General features: G+C 39.9%; 1 protein-coding gene across 1 annotated transcript in view; it reads left to right on the top strand.

The window, feature by feature from the left end:
* The window catches only part of INPPL1 (inositol polyphosphate phosphatase like 1), a 1746155-nt gene that overhangs the window by 1644431 nt on the left and 85993 nt on the right, over positions 1 to 15731 (top strand). Inside the window, exons 24-25 of the mRNA XM_044073026.1 lie at positions 8235 to 8319; positions 12021 to 12164. Coding sequence (XP_043928961.1) covers positions 8235 to 8319; positions 12021 to 12164 — 229 coding nt within the window. The remainder of the gene's footprint in view (positions 1 to 8234; positions 8320 to 12020; positions 12165 to 15731) is intronic.

Below are 15731 nucleotides of genomic sequence, written 5' to 3'. Positions count from 1 at the left end.
ATGTAAACCACAAGGAGCTATAGTATCAGTCTACCTGACCATAAAGGTTTTTCAGCAGAATTTAAGCCCAAGGCCCTAGCAGATTTGACAGACAACACCACAGTGATGTAGTACCCTGTCCTACTCTTTATGCCACCTCAGGAGGAAGATTTGGATGCTGGCTCAAGAATTAGGACTGACTGCCATAGCATCTTATATTCTTGGTCAGAACAATACCATGGCAGATTCTTTAAGCAGAGATATTATAGACCCCAACAAATGAATGCTGAACAGAGAGGTATTCCTGGACTTAACTGCAGTGGGGGGGGGGGTCCCCTCAGTAGATCTGTTTGCCTCTCAACAGAACAGACAACTACAAAAGTTCTGCTCTGGAACCCAACAGACAGGGTCTTGGAAAATAACTGCTTTCTCTTTCACAGGGAAAAACTTGTTCCTGTATGCATGATGCTCAAGATACTGATAAAAGTCAGAGCAGACAGACCCAACATGATCTTAGTGGACCCCTGCAGGCTGAAGAAACACTGGTTGTCCCTTTTCTTGACCCCTTAGTGGGGGGAAATTCTGCATCCTTCCATAGGAAGTTGATCTCCTCAGTCAAGCCAAGGGATCTGTATTCCATCCTTACATAGCTATGCTCAGGTTAACAGCCTGGTGGATTGGGTTTTGGCACTAAGGAATGTCTCCTGTCCCAAGGCTATGCTTTCCATTTTAAAGGAGGCAAAGAAACCCAGTACCAAAAAAAGTCATACCTGACAAAGTGTAAGAGATTTTCCATCTGGTGTCACAACAAGAACATCAACTCTTCTCAGGCAGACATCAACTTAGTCTTGGAGTACCTTTCAGGCCTGTTTAGACAGGAACTTTCCTACTCTAGTATCAAAGTACACACATCTGCCATCTCAGCGTGCCTGCTCAGTACTACACCTATCTTCTCACATCCCTACATGAAGTTATTCCTAAAAGGGGTAATTAACTTGAGACCAGCCAGAAGGACCCCTATTCCTGCCAGGGATCTAAATTATGTTCTAGATAAATTCATCTTGCCCCCCCCCCCTTTGAACCTACTGCTACTACCTCTCTAAAGATGCTCACTTAGAAGACCACTTTCCTTATAGTTATCACATCAGCAAGGAGGGTGTCAGAGCTACAAGCCCTCATGTGTAAAGAGCTTTTCACTGCCTTTTAAAAGGATAGCGCAACCCTTAGAGAAAACTCAACTTTTATCCTTGCTCCAACCTAGATTGACCGCTCTGCTACCCAGTTCTACAACCTGACACTACCCATTCTCTCTCTGTAGGCCCTCAAGACTCTCAATCCCTCTATTCCTTCACCCTTGACCCTACCCTTACTTACCCCTCTACTTAATCCACCCTCTACTACTTCCATTGCCTCTTTTTACCTGCCGCTCTGTAGTATAACTCACTTCTTCTTTCCAATGGTATACTTAACAGTACTGTATACACTACTAAATTATCCTATATGTCATATTATCCAGGATAGACTGTAGCATTTTTTTGCCTTCCTAGTCTGTGTATGTTATTATCTACCAGTGTCTGTAAACCAAGCCTTACTGTGCAATTGCACCTTATTAATGTTACTGGGTTGTTGACTGTATATTATTATCTACTATAGTTCATAAGCCAATTGTTATGTTTTAATTGTAATTTTATTGTCTGTATTGTTGGAGCTTTTCTCCCCGGGCCTCCTCTGAAAAAGGATATATATCCAGTTGGACTTTCCCAGTCAACAAATGTAAAATAACTAAATAAAATAAAGTGTAGCAGGACTTAACCCTAAACCATGCTATACACCTGCCAGTCTTCTTCCCAAATCCACAGCAGGGCAGAGCAAGTTCTTCATTCCCTGGATGTGCACAATCAAATTAGGTACTATCAAGGCAAGGCAAAACCCCTAATAGAGCAGAGCAATTACTGGTGGCTTTTGCAGAGTATAAACAGAGCAGGCCTGTCTCCAAACAAACATTTCCAAATGCATAGAAAACTGCATTAAGTTCTGTTACTTCCATTATTTAAAAATTCTATCTGGCCATATTGAAGCCCACTCCACCAGGCACCAGGCACAGGGCAACTCCCATTGCTTTTCTCAAAGGAGTGCCTACCCAGATCATTGTAGAGGCAGCCACATAGAACTCCGTGCATACCTTTACAAAACGTTGTAATGTAGGCAGCGTCTTCAAGCCTAGGACAAGTTTTGTTATTGCCATCCTGCAAAACCTTCTTTCTTATGATTATACAGATAACCCACCACCCAACTGTTGGCTTTGGGAATCCTCTGAATTCTGAAGTAGTCATTGTGTATGGACTGGACAAAGGAACTGAAGTAAGTTTTGGATTACATCACTGAACTTCATGAGTAGTGCGGTTGCTTTTGTTCTGGAGGATCACCTTCACTCCTGATTTTATCATATTCTTCAGGGTCATTGGGTAATAACATAGGACTGCTGTCAGCTTGTTCAAGTATTATGTTACATATATTATAAAAGATGTACAGTGCAGTAGTGCTTATGATGCATTGATCCTTACAAAAGGAGAGTTGTTTCTGCTTCCTGAGGTATCTTTCCCTGTTCTCCTGCTGCCCTTCTACCAGTGTAAGACATGTTAGGAGAAATTTAGCACTGTGTTGGACTTGGAAAGTCAAGGAAAAACGGGAAAAAAATTATGTTCACAGTAAAACTCTAGCTGCTATCCCTAATATCTTCTTCTCACTGATTAAGCTGGTCAGATGACATTGCAGCAGTGCTGCTATAGCAATGCCTGCAGTGGTCACCATAATGGGTGATGCCACTGGCATCACTTACCATTCTGGCAGGCTCATGCTAGGCATCAGCCTTGTGGAGAAGGATAGCATAATGGCCCAACACATGCTCCTGGAAGTCCTTTTGGAGGAAGAACTTGAAAATCCTTTCTCTCCCTCAAGCAGCATATGCCTTGCCATTCCCATTAGCTAAAATGGCCATCATCCCTCGGAGCAAAATGGTAGCCCATTGCACATTGAAGCAGGTTCAGACCTCATTTTAGGTGATCACAACACAGCAATGAAGTGCTTGCAAGTTGTTATGTAGTGCAAATGCACAACACTATGAGCTTCACAGATGTGTTACATGAGTAAGTAGTAAAGACCCTGGAACTGGCAGGGATGACCAGGCTAGTGCAACCTATGCCACTAGTGTGGTTTGTTACAGCAGTGACTTAGAGTCAGCTGCAGTAAATTTTCTTGCTAAAATAACCACTGTATTTTGAGACCTGAATTAGCACAATAAGACATGGCATCACCATTTTGTGAGACACCACACTGATATAATTGTGGAATCTGGGCTTTAGTGCATAGGAACATCGGATTTTGAAAAAGGTGACACAGGGTTACTGGTGAAAGACAGGACATTTGCTAATGTAACCCAACACTATATTGAGCATCCATGAAGGATAGTAGTGACAGGAACATAGAGGAACAGCTGTGCGTGGGTGTGTGAATACATCACAATGGCTTGACACTGTCATCATGCCTGTCTGCAGGTGCGAGACGCATCACTCTCAACATGAACAAAGGGCATGGCATGCTGTACAGGGCTTGATAGCCCCTGCACAGTGGTTATGTCTTGGTAGTGCATATTGTGTGGGCTGACTGGGTGAGCAGTGTATTATAGGTATTCCTTCTGCTGATTCAGGAGTGGATGTTATGATAACAAGCCTATATCTGCAATACATATAAGAAAAGTGGGAGACTGCCACATTGCAGTAGGTAGCAGGTATGTCAGTACTTTATGGGGTTAGAGGCAATGTACACTCATATGGGTCTACAGGAGAGGCAGTGACTGCAGAAGTTCACCATCCTATAGACCAAGGTGTGTTATACATGCAGTATTCCTACATGGCACACAAATCCTGGTCAAGCATAAGCCTTTATGTTAGCAGGTGTGGTAGAGAGTGGTAAAAGACATCACTGCTGTGGGTGACCATATTAGGAGTCTGTGTAACATTTGGCAAAGGGTAAGTGATAAGATATTTTGTGTCATGAACAGGGCACTGGATATTGCCAGGGACATGCCCACCATAAGAGCTGGACCACCAACATAGCACAGCTCAACTGAAGTTCCTGATTTCCCTGTCTTGGGAAGAGGAGAGGGCATGGTGGCCTTAAATGTGGGAGTTGAGCTGGCAGCAATGATATCAGTGGTTGTAAGGATACAAAGGTTTTTCTTGGCTATTACACTGCCATGTAGTATAGTGTACACATTGCATGTAAAAAGGCAGTTAAGAAAATGTGTAGCTTTCTTGGCAGAAGTAATTATAAGTGATCACAAATTTGTATAGTAGAGTTTTTAAAAGAAATAAACCGTATTACAATTTTCCAAACATTTTGCATCAATGTATTGAATTCTCTTATCCATGCATATGAAGTGTAACAGTGGTTGCTGTCTTCATTTGATTAAAAATACGTAAATAATAAGGTTATATAAAACCTGAAATATGATTCCTCCTAATTCATATTTTCTTCTATGACTCTTGGCAAATCTCAGTTTTGAACCATTTTATTTTTTCCTTTAAAATCTTTAAATTTCAAAGGTGGTTTTGCTGGTAGTGGCTGTAATCTCAACCAGAAGGATTTCTGATGTGTACATTATTATGGCTTATGAAGCAATGCATCGTTTCATAAAGACAGGGTCTTATTTTCCACCAGCCCTCTTTTACACCTAAAATTATGTCAGCCATTTATAAAAAAAAATCTCCATCATTCTTACATTTCACTTCCTTAAAACTTGGTTGGCAGGATTTTATCAGTTGTGGATTAGTATATAGTATACATCTGCATTTGTAGGAATAAACCTTTTAGAACGTACGACTAGTTTTTGCTTCCTAAGCACAGTAGTTTTTTTGTCACAAACTACCATGATTTGGCTTTCTAATTACAGGCCTTTCTCCTATGTCAGGTGCTCTTGCCACATGCATCTTTAAGGTGGAGTCTCTACTACCATTTGTGAAGCAACGACAGATGACGGTTCCTTGTAAGGCTAGAGAGGGTTTTGCTCCAGAAGTGGTCAGGTTAGACTGGCATGGGCTTCCATTTGTATTTTATGGAGCAAGATTCTCCCCACATGTGACTAATAGCAAAAACGTTAGAAAGGAAATTATTAGTTTAATATAATCATATGAGGTAATTCCCTTAACACTAGATTGCTGAATTTCCTGTCTTCTGTTTTACTTCCCTCAGTTTTTTTTTTTGTTCTTTGTGTTTTTTTGTTGTTGTTTTTATCCAGTTGTTTTGTAGTATAGATTCTAAGAGGGTATGATGCAAGGATTTTGAAGTGACTAACAGCTGATTTGTTCTTGGAGACAAGGGAGAATGATGCTGCTTACTTCTGATTGAATTAGTCTAGCAGGCTTTAATCATTTGTTAAACTTTGTCCCTTACTGTTGAATTTTGCCTGATAGCTAAGCCACTTTTAAGCCAGGCCCTGGCCCTGGCTTTCATGAGAGCTATCAGTTCATCAGAGAGAAGGTTGCTTTAGTGGATTAATGAATGGATTGTCAGAAAAGAGTGTTATTTTAACGTGTACTTCTACCAGAGACTGTATTCTCTGTATTTATTAATTCATAGGTTCATAGGCAAATAGTAGGCTACCAGTTTGCAGACTACTACAAGCCTAGTCAGTAACCAGAGGTCAGAATCAAACCCTGTACATTGTGCCTGTGAGGTAGAGACCTTAACTATTATGCCAACCCCCCCCTGCCCCCACACTCCTTAAAGTTTTCATTTTCCTTTTTCCCCTAGATTCGTGGCTAATTACTCGGCTAGCTACCTTAATGGGCCATTTTAAGCCTAGCCAATTTCCCTCCCAAGGTGAGAATCAAACACTGTATCTTGTGTTTGAGAGTCAAACACAAGTAACTTGGCCAGCTCGTAATGTAGTCTGTGACAGACTCCTACTTCCATCTTCGGGTTACTTGTGACACCACAGCAGCAAAAATATGGTGGAAGGTAGCTAAGCTAAATTGAGGCATAAAATCCAAAGGTTGATGAATGCCAAAAAAGACAAGAAGTCGACATAGTGTACTTTTACATTGAATACTTCAAAGAAGACTACCATGTTGGAATGATAGGATCATTCCTTCATTTTCTTCCATCATCTCCCTGTTCCGGCACATGTAGTAGTACTTGTGGTCTCTGTATGAGATTGACTGTGCACCAGATAACAGGCCTTTTATGGATTTTTGTATGGTTCTGTGGCGTTCACTCACAAACCCTTAATGTATAAGTGTATGTTACATACTAGGTACAGTCCTTCTGGGTGTTTATTTGTTTCTATGGTTTTACAACAGGTTAACCTGCAGGGTACATTGCATTTCTATAGTATGCTTTATTACCAGTCGGTAGGAGGTTGGTTATATTTTTGATTTTTTTTCACTATTTTTGGCTGCTGTTTATGCTTTCCCAAGTTGTTTTAGGCTTTCAGTGCTCATTTAGCCTTATGTAAGAGTTTTTTTTAGGTATATTAGTTCTGCTAGTGACTTTCTGGGATCCAAAGCAAAACAGTGTGGTATATGATGTGGTCACTTTTACATATGTACAGCCCCCCCCCCCTCCATGACCACATTTTGACACTGTACCAAAGCACTGCTAGGGATGTCAGAGGAGTGAGTGCCTTCCACCTTTAGGCTGTCTTCCTGTTTACGTGCTGTAGTCACCTGTCATCATGTATATCCTTATCTAGTTTTGTTAATTCATGGTGTTGCTGTTAATTTTGTTTTGTCCTTAACCAAAGTATACGTATAGATATGCAAGTATTTCCAGGATATGCTATTATGGAGATGGGGGAGTTAGCTCTTTATTCTATCCTGACTGCTGCTGTCTCCAGACTGGTGTCCAGAAGGTCAAAATAAGTTTCAGTTTGACTGAAAAAGCTGTGGATGGGCAAAATGACATGATTCAAATCCATTTATGTCCAGACAGCTGTCCTGATTTAATTTTTAATGCTGTAAACAGCAGAGAATAGAACTTGCAGGATAGAGGAATGCTCATTCCTTGAGTAGAATGGCTCCTTCTGTCTTATTTCATGGGAGCTAGCAGCTAATATCTTTAGTACAGTAATATTGTTGTTGCATTTACCAAGCATTCATGTCCAGAGCATACCTTTTAGACTCATCCTGACTCTGAAACTTTCGGTCTTTTTTTCTTTTTATTTCTTGTTCTGCAACCACTTGGCTTATTTGTTTCATGGGAGCAGAAACCTGACATTCTTGGACCAGGAGAAAGCCCTGTAGCCCAATTGTCCTTGCCTGGGAAGATGTGTTGGCCCATCTGTTCCATAGCTGTGGGAGTCCGATCTAGCTTGCTGAGCTTTGGGATGGCCTCCTTTCTTCCCAAATAGAGCACCTCTCAGAGATCCACCATTTGCTGCCTCCAAGGGGATGATTGCCTTGCCTCCATACAATTAATCCCCTCATCTTACTGTGTGATTGCATTTGGCAGAGTGTTCTCTCTAAGCACATAACAGCTCATTTTCCAACTAGGGATGTCACTCAAGTGGTTTGCTAGAGAATCCTCTTCTCCACATAGGATGGACAAACTGGCAGTGGCTGCTCACTCCCATCCTCCCCTACCAACTCTTAGTAGTGCTTGTGCAGCTAATCAAACTCAGGTCGCCTGCGCCATAATCTGGGCTTTATCCGTGTATGCCTCTGAGCTGGCTTACATATGGCAAGGCCTTGTCAGAATCTAAGGATGAAGTTGTTCTTCCAGCCAGTTTGCCACATATTTTCCTGTACTTGGATCTGGTTTCTTTTTTGTCTTCAGTCTGTAACTTACCTCCTAATGTACAGAATAATGATGGAAGGACTTAGCCTAACAGTAGTTGTAGAACATCTTTGTTGTGAGTGGCATTCTTATGTTCTCAGCAAGCTTCTTTTTCTAATATGATCTTTGTTTTCATCTGTTTTTCCCTTATATTTTCTGTGATAGTCAAGAATGACAGTAAATGTGGTTATGCCAGCACTTGTGATGTTTTAGATACAAGTTGTTGGGTGATGATTTCCATGATAAATTTGAATGTTCTATAACTGATATGAGATGTCATGGCAAATTTGCAAGCCCTTTTTATTTTAAGTGGGAAGTTTATAATGCCTGTAACAGTTTCCATTTCTCTCTGTCAGAACAGCTGGCAGAAATTAATTGTACTGTTGATTTTATTTTGATTTTCTTGATTCTGTTTTGTACAGAATGGATCAGCATTGACAAGGATGAAATGGGGTCCACAAAGATGAAGTCTGGAACATGTTCAAGACTGAACCAAGAATATGTTAAGTATGAGACTGTTTTGACTTTCTTTATCACAATAAACATGGAAAGCTTGCTGAAACAAAGCAGTAGTCAGTATTTTGCTCATATTCTTTTTTTATATTTATTGACTTCAGTCTTTCTTTCACATGCATTTTATATAAGAACTGTTGTCTGCCTACAAGTATAATTTTACCAAAATGACTGGGTCTTACCACAAAAGGAATAAATGTACCATTTTGTAAGGTAGTATAGCCATTGGGCAGATGTGGTGGAAAAGCAAAAGAAATGGAGTAAGAGAGGTGCAGCCTAGCCACCATATTGAGGGGTGCCTCCCAGAGAACCAGCAGGACATTGTAGGATCATAGGAAGTTAGTATATTGGTGCAGAGGCTCTTACAAGCCTAGCCAATAATTTAACCCATGTTCCAACACTGATCTTCCTGCTTTTAAGCATCCACAGCTTTACACTCTTGGCCAGCTTGTATGAAAAGGGCCCTTGAATCCCCCCAGTTTGTACTCGGGCTCAGAAGTCTAATTAACTTATTTCCCTAGAATCAGAGAAGGCTCAGAGTTTATCACATGACCTAATGTGCCGTATACTCCCAAGGGAATAGCTCAGAAGTTGGATATTCAGACATGGTTTGCCACTTGATTGGATCTTTCCCCATATAAGCACACCATTAGAGAGTACAGCTCAGCTTCAGTGCAAAGTCCCACATAGATCTTTTACGACTAAGTGCCAGTATAATTCTAACTCTTCAAGTTGTAATGAAACTGGACCTCCTCTTACATCTACTTGTACTTGATCAATTGCTTTAAAAAAAAAGTATGCCCTTCGGACATTTGAGTGTGTCTAGACAGGACATTGTCCATCTTTTTCCTATCTATAGCATACATGTGCTCGTATATTCATGTTGTATTTCATTTCACCTTGAAGAGTTAGAATTATATTGGCAGTTAGTATTAAATGCCTTTAGTAACCCCAGACTAAATGAGGCATGTAATATCTTGTGCCTGTTAAAACTTAAAAGTTTGAAGAGGTAGAATGTAGCTTTAACACCTAAAGAGTGTTGAAATTACAGTCAACATATATGAACTACCTAGCCGTATGTACAAATTTGTTGTTGACAAATAGTTTTTAAACTGTTTAAAACTGTTTAAAATTATCAAACAAAGCTCCTCATTAGCAGTCTTCAAGAAAAATCTTGATGATTGGATGGGATATAGGAAATTCACCCCGGGGATCACTTCTGTGGCTGTGCTCGACAGTGGCACAGGAAAATAATTTTCTTGGGTGGCGAAAGCCAGGGTACATTTGGCCAGGCTTATATAGGCCCTAGGGCCAATAGCCTAGTACCTACCTATGAACCTACTAGTAATAACCATGAATGCTGTTCATTCCTCTGTGCTTAGCATAGATTGTTTTAATGATTAATGAAATGCATTGCATCTAGTAAAAGGTTGAATACAGAATAAAATAAACAGATAATTTCTATTAATGCAGCCAGTGGGGTCTGGCTTTATAGGCCTAAATGTAACCATAAAAACTTAAAAAAAAAAAAAAAAAAAAAGCCATGGACATTCAGAAGCCATGTAATTGAAACACTTGATGTCCTTAAAGTGTCATTTGCATATATTTCATAGGCCTCCATTACATGAGGTTTAAGGTAACACACTGTGAAAACTATAGCTTGGCTGTTTTAAAGATACACAAACACACAGACACACATGCATATATAATACACCAATAAAGATAGCAGAGAGGAATTATAAGAAAACAAGACTAATTCCACTGTTCTAGTTTAAATTCAAATTAAATTCCACTGTAACTGGATTTAACATTTACAGGATAGTAAAACAAGTTTGTGCTTGAATAAGTTGTTCTGCAGTGCTGACAGCTAACAGTTCTTAGCGAGAGACTATTTGGATTTTTTGTTTGTTTGCTTTATGGAAACCATCACATATTTATCGAGTTCTGTCAGAAGTGAACTCTCTAATTTTTAAAATCCAGTTGATTTTTGTTATGAGCAAAATGTCTATTTTGCGTAATATTTTTCAGAATACAGAAGACTGTTGAGGAGTCCTTTATAGCGTAACTTATTAGCAAGTGTATGGCATCCAAATCTAGGCAGGTGATTTTTCCACTGTTCACTGTAGTCATTAGGCCAATCATTGACTGTAATGCCCAATTTAGCATGTACCTGTCCAAGCACATGACTCATCATGATCAACCAGAATGTTTTTTACTAAGAAACTTAAGGAACTAAATCACAAAGCTACTGTGACCTCCACAAAACCCTGTCTGTCTTCTCAGTGTAATGCAGGCTGCAAAGAGGAGATCTCTGCCTCACATACGGAGCACGTACTGACCCCATTCTTACAGACCTTCTACATGTCTTTAAGTCCAATAGTGGCAGACGCGCCCACTCTAGAGACCTCAATCTCTATTGTAACTTGAATAGAATATGCTGGAGGGTTAGATATGTTTCACAGAGAATACCTCATAAATGGAACTGCTGTCCACTCCATGTAAAGTTAAGTCCATCTCTTTATTCAAGTGCAACTTGAATGCATGGATGTGAAACATTTAGTTCACACCTGGTTGTGGCACCCTTGTCCTTTATGGACAGAGAGATCATGTAAATATCTGCTATAGTGTTACGATTATTCATACTTACTATATAAAGGGTTCTCACACAATATTAAAGGATTATTTCACCCATGGTTATACAAGACTTTCACAAAATACAGAGACCCTAGTACTAAACTACTAAATACAGGGACCCTAGTACTAAACTGCTGTGGGAATGCATGGCTAGACTGCTAAAGATCCTCACAGATCAATATGCCTGGTATGTACTATGGAAGCACCATTTCCATTAGCATTCACACAGCAGTTCAGTCATTGTTTATTTCTCATTTAAGTCATGTATCATATAGAATGAAGTATCTAATTAGTTCTGGCTTAGAAATTTGTTTTCTATCAGAACACAGACCATTTAATTAGCAATATCTTTGGTTAGAGAATCTAATTTAAATGCAGTTAAAATTCAGAAAAGCAGTAAAAACAGTGATTTGGTGTTCCAAGAGGAATTGTTTTGTGGCAACACTCCTGTTTCTCAGTTCTCCGAAGGCCTTCAGCAATACAAGTCAGATCTTTGCAAAAAAATAAAGTAATGCTTAAAAGATAGTCACATAATTTAGTGATTTCTTTACTCTCTGGAAAAATACGAGTGCTAATAGAAATAATAGCCAACTCTGTGAAATAAAAAAAAATCAAAAGGCAGATCCATAGATTATAAAGAAAAATGTATACTGTTCTTTTTTCCTACTGCCTCATACTAAGGTTTCATTATCTTGTTCTATTATGAATTGCTGTATATTTATTGGAAGCAATGGAACAATACACTATATTGCCTAGCACAGCTGGAGCCATTGTTCAGGTAATTGGGGATCTTTTCAGAAGGTAGGTATCTAGGGGACTCTGCAGCATTTTCAGGTTTGTTTTTACTTATTTGGCTTTTTGACTTTATTCTTATCCCTACCTGTCTTTTTATGAGGGAGTATAGGGACTGTAGTTCTGTAGCTGTCTTTTAACAATTGATCAACAAGTTAATATCATTTTCTGTTGTAAGGAGGCTATAGACTAACTGCCCTCTACTTCTGCCCTCAAAATTATATATCTGTGGTGAGATTCCACATTAACTAATGTTTCTTATTTTCCAGAACACCAAGTAGAAAACCAGGCTTAGCTGAGTCCCATGCTCCACAACTCACCAAGTCATTTGAAGAAGCTGAAAAAAATACTACCAGCAGTCGTTTATCCAGTGCACTTCCAGGAGCGGGCAAGGAAGATGCAAATCTTACAAGGTCAGCCAGATACTTAAAAATTGTTACCTAATGCATGGTTCAATGCATACTTTGTCTCTATACAGTTTGGCTATCCCATTGTCAGTATATAGTGATGCTTTCCTTTTCCGTACAGTTGCTCGCACGTCATATTCCATATTCAGTTGTGTTCTGTAGCCCCTTACATGGTTATCCCTGCTCTCTACAGCAGTTAATCATTCCTGTGTTTTTCTGGCCACTTTGTTGAACTTATTTCCCTGTTCCCACCTTTTTAACCCGTGATGGTGACAACTGCTAGCACATGCAAGGATTGTATCCAGTCTTGCTCTGGTGATACCTGTGCTTTATAGGGATTAATTGTTCACAGCACATTATTTTACAGTGTTTCATAATTGCCAGTGCAGTAATTCATGCTACTTATACCGCACAACCCTAGAGTGATTCTTGCTTGCTAATGACTGTTGTAGTAATCGTCTATCTAGTTTGTCCTATTACTCAGTACTGGCCTGTGTTTACTGCAGTCCATTACACCAGAGTTCACCTAGTTCATTTGTTGACTTTGTAAGTGCTCATTGCAACAGCTGTACTTTCTAAACATATTTTTATTTTATTTTATTTATTACTCAGGTAGGTGGATGGAACTGAGGACCATTTTTAGAACCTGGGCCAGAAGCAAAGTACTGGCAGTGATCAAGGATGACACCTAGGTGACAGCATTAATGGAAAATATAGATTCTAGGGCATTTACAGGTGTGAGCAGTACAATATGCATTCACTTTGTCACACTTCATGAAAGTGCTGGAGAGGGTGACTGATAAATGAATATGCAGAGTGGTAGAAAGTAAGATGGAAGAAGATCAGTTTGGATTCAGATTAGGATGCAGCACAACCAAACCAGTGTTTGCAGTGAGCCAGATAGTGGAGGAGAAGTTGTAGGTAAAGAAAGAGTTCAAATGGGCATTCCATGACTTGGAGAAGGAATAAGACAAGGTCTCAAGAAAGCTGATTTGGGCAGCTCTGTAATGGTTCAAAACCCTGGAAACACTGGCAGAATTAGGGAAGACTTGGACTCGTACAAGAATTCTCAATGGGTGGGTGTGCATAGTGTCTCATCTCTGAGCCCATTGCTGTTCATACTGGTTGTGGACTACATTAGCAAACAGGTCAGAGGGACAGGTCATCAAAGCTCTTTGTATGTAGATGATGTGGCATTGCAAGCAGACTCTGAACTGGAATTTCAACAAGTGATGGGCGACTGGAATGCAAATCTGAAGACATATGGGATGAATCTGAGTGCAGACAATACTGTTGTCATGGCAGCAAAAGTGGTAAATAAGGAGAAGCTAAAAACTGAGACAGAAGGGAAAACAGTGGAACAGGTTAATAGTTTCATTTATCTCAGGGGGTGGGTATAGAGTAGGGATGTCTGAATGAGGAGTCCAAAGTTAGAATCAGAGGTACTTGCAGCCAGGTTACAGAGAGTGTCAAGGGTAGTATGTGGAAGAATGCCAAAGAAGGTGAAAAAGTAAGGTATAGAGGAATTGGTGATGACAGAACAGAAACCAAAGTAGCTCCAGTTGCAGAGATGGTCAAAGAGAACAGATTGTTGTGGTTTTGGTGCATTTGCAAAAAATCAGAAGATGATTTTGGTGATGAAGATATGGAAGAACCAAAAAGAAAGGAAGAGTAAACAAGGGCATCCATCCAAGAGGGGGAGGGATTGAATGAAAGAAAACCTGTGATAGGCATGATTATGAAAGAAGGCAGGAAAGGGGCAAAATAAAGAGAGGTGTCTGTATTTGACACCCCCCCGACCCTGTGTAGAAGAAACTTTGGAAGAATGGAAGTGATGTTGAAATGAAGAGCGGGTCAGACTGAATAAGCATGAGTACAATAGAATAGAACAGCTGTTTATTATGCACCCTAGGATTACTGATCATTAATGGCCAGTCTGATAATTATATATTTATTAGTTCACATTAACATGATGCAATCCCATTTTGTTAATAATGTTGGCCCTTTCTCCTTATAATAGTATTTTGCAGTAACTGCTTTTTGGCAGTTGAAATCATGTTAATTTGTACAACTTTTAATGTTTAATGTAGCAGCTATGTACAGATCAAATGCTTAGATTGCCCAAACAGTTATATTACATTTCTTGTGTAAAGTTTTCCTTTCTGCATAGCAATCATTGCTTTGTTAGTGCAGTCTGATGGCCAATACATTGAATGCGTTTATCCTGTATCCCATCATCCTTCATTAACTCCAGCTGGTGAGTCATTGATTGTCCATCCCACGCTGCCCATTCTTTTCTAGCTCCATGCTGACTAGTGATCTAGGTCTCTTGCATCCTTCTACTTGGGAGTAGTCAGTATTGCTGTAGATGGTGTATTTTCATTCATGTGTACTCATTCCTCATGTATTTTCACTTGCAGAAGCCTTTGTAGTGATTGCACTCCCTTACAATAGTCACACCTGATGTGTATAATAATTACTAGACATCTATTTACCATAATCTTGCTGCAGACTGCATTGTCCTTTCTTATTAGGTTTAGGTTCATCAGACATCTGCATTTTTGTTTGACTCAAAAATGTTGATATAGTTGAGGGAGCATTCACTTAACTTGGAAGCACAAGTTGGTAGAGTTTAATATAGGTCTGTGTATTATGCTAACATAAGCCCAGCTGAGCTTGGCTCTGTGTCAGAGAGGGATGAAGCCCTGATTATGAGTGAGGTTCGATTAGTGGCCCTGCTACTGGTGGAGCCCGTGGGGTGGAGAAACAAAGCAGCATGACCCACTTGCCTCTCCTGGGGGGGTGATAATGGATAACCTGCACCTGGTGAGCATACGGGGGTGGTGTGACTTCTTTGGTGGAGACTGGGGAAACCACCACCTGTGCTTGAGAATGCAAGACTAGGGCTGCTTGCTGGTAACACCCCTTGCAGAACTGAGGTATAATCAGCACAGTTGTGCCATTTTACTTTCCACTTCCATTCCTTTTAAAAAACAAGCATATGCAGGAGGATAGGGGGCTTAATAAAAACCCAAACTACTCCTTATGGATACTTACGTGATGGTCCACCTGATTGATCCTCACCTCATGATATGAAAAAAAATGGGCCAATTGGACAGGAGGAGGTTGATGATCAGCAGGTAACGGCAAAAAGAAAAACAATTGTTTAGCTTATTTTAACATGTTGGCTTTACTTCTTAGTCAGCCATTACATGACATGTTTGCTTTTTTTGATCAATTTACACTGCTATGACCTTTACTGGCTAGTACAAATGTCTTAGGCTTGAAAGTACTGAGAGCCATTGACAAAAACTGACTCAGTTTGTGACTTTTTTCTACACCCTACACTTGTATGCCATGCAAGACTGATAGAGTCATATTTACATTCCCATCTATTCCTAGGTCACCTTATGACCATTGTGCCTTATTCATCTCTTGCATGTTATACTTCTTTTGGGAATTTAACTCTTTACTCTTCCCAGCAGTGTACTATACTGATTGATACAGTTCCTGCATTCCGTTCCTTTGGATTAAACCATGATGAGTTATATAAGTTTATTCCTGTGCTGCATC

The sequence above is a fragment of the Protopterus annectens genome, chromosome 5.part1, assembly GCF_019279795.1.
Source record: "Protopterus annectens isolate FY-2018-M chromosome 5.part1, PAN1.0, whole genome shotgun sequence".
Lineage (NCBI taxonomy): Eukaryota > Metazoa > Chordata > Ceratodontiformes > Protopteridae > Protopterus > Protopterus annectens.
Note: the sequence above shows the minus strand (reverse complement) of the source record. Positions and strands in the feature narration are given on the sequence as shown.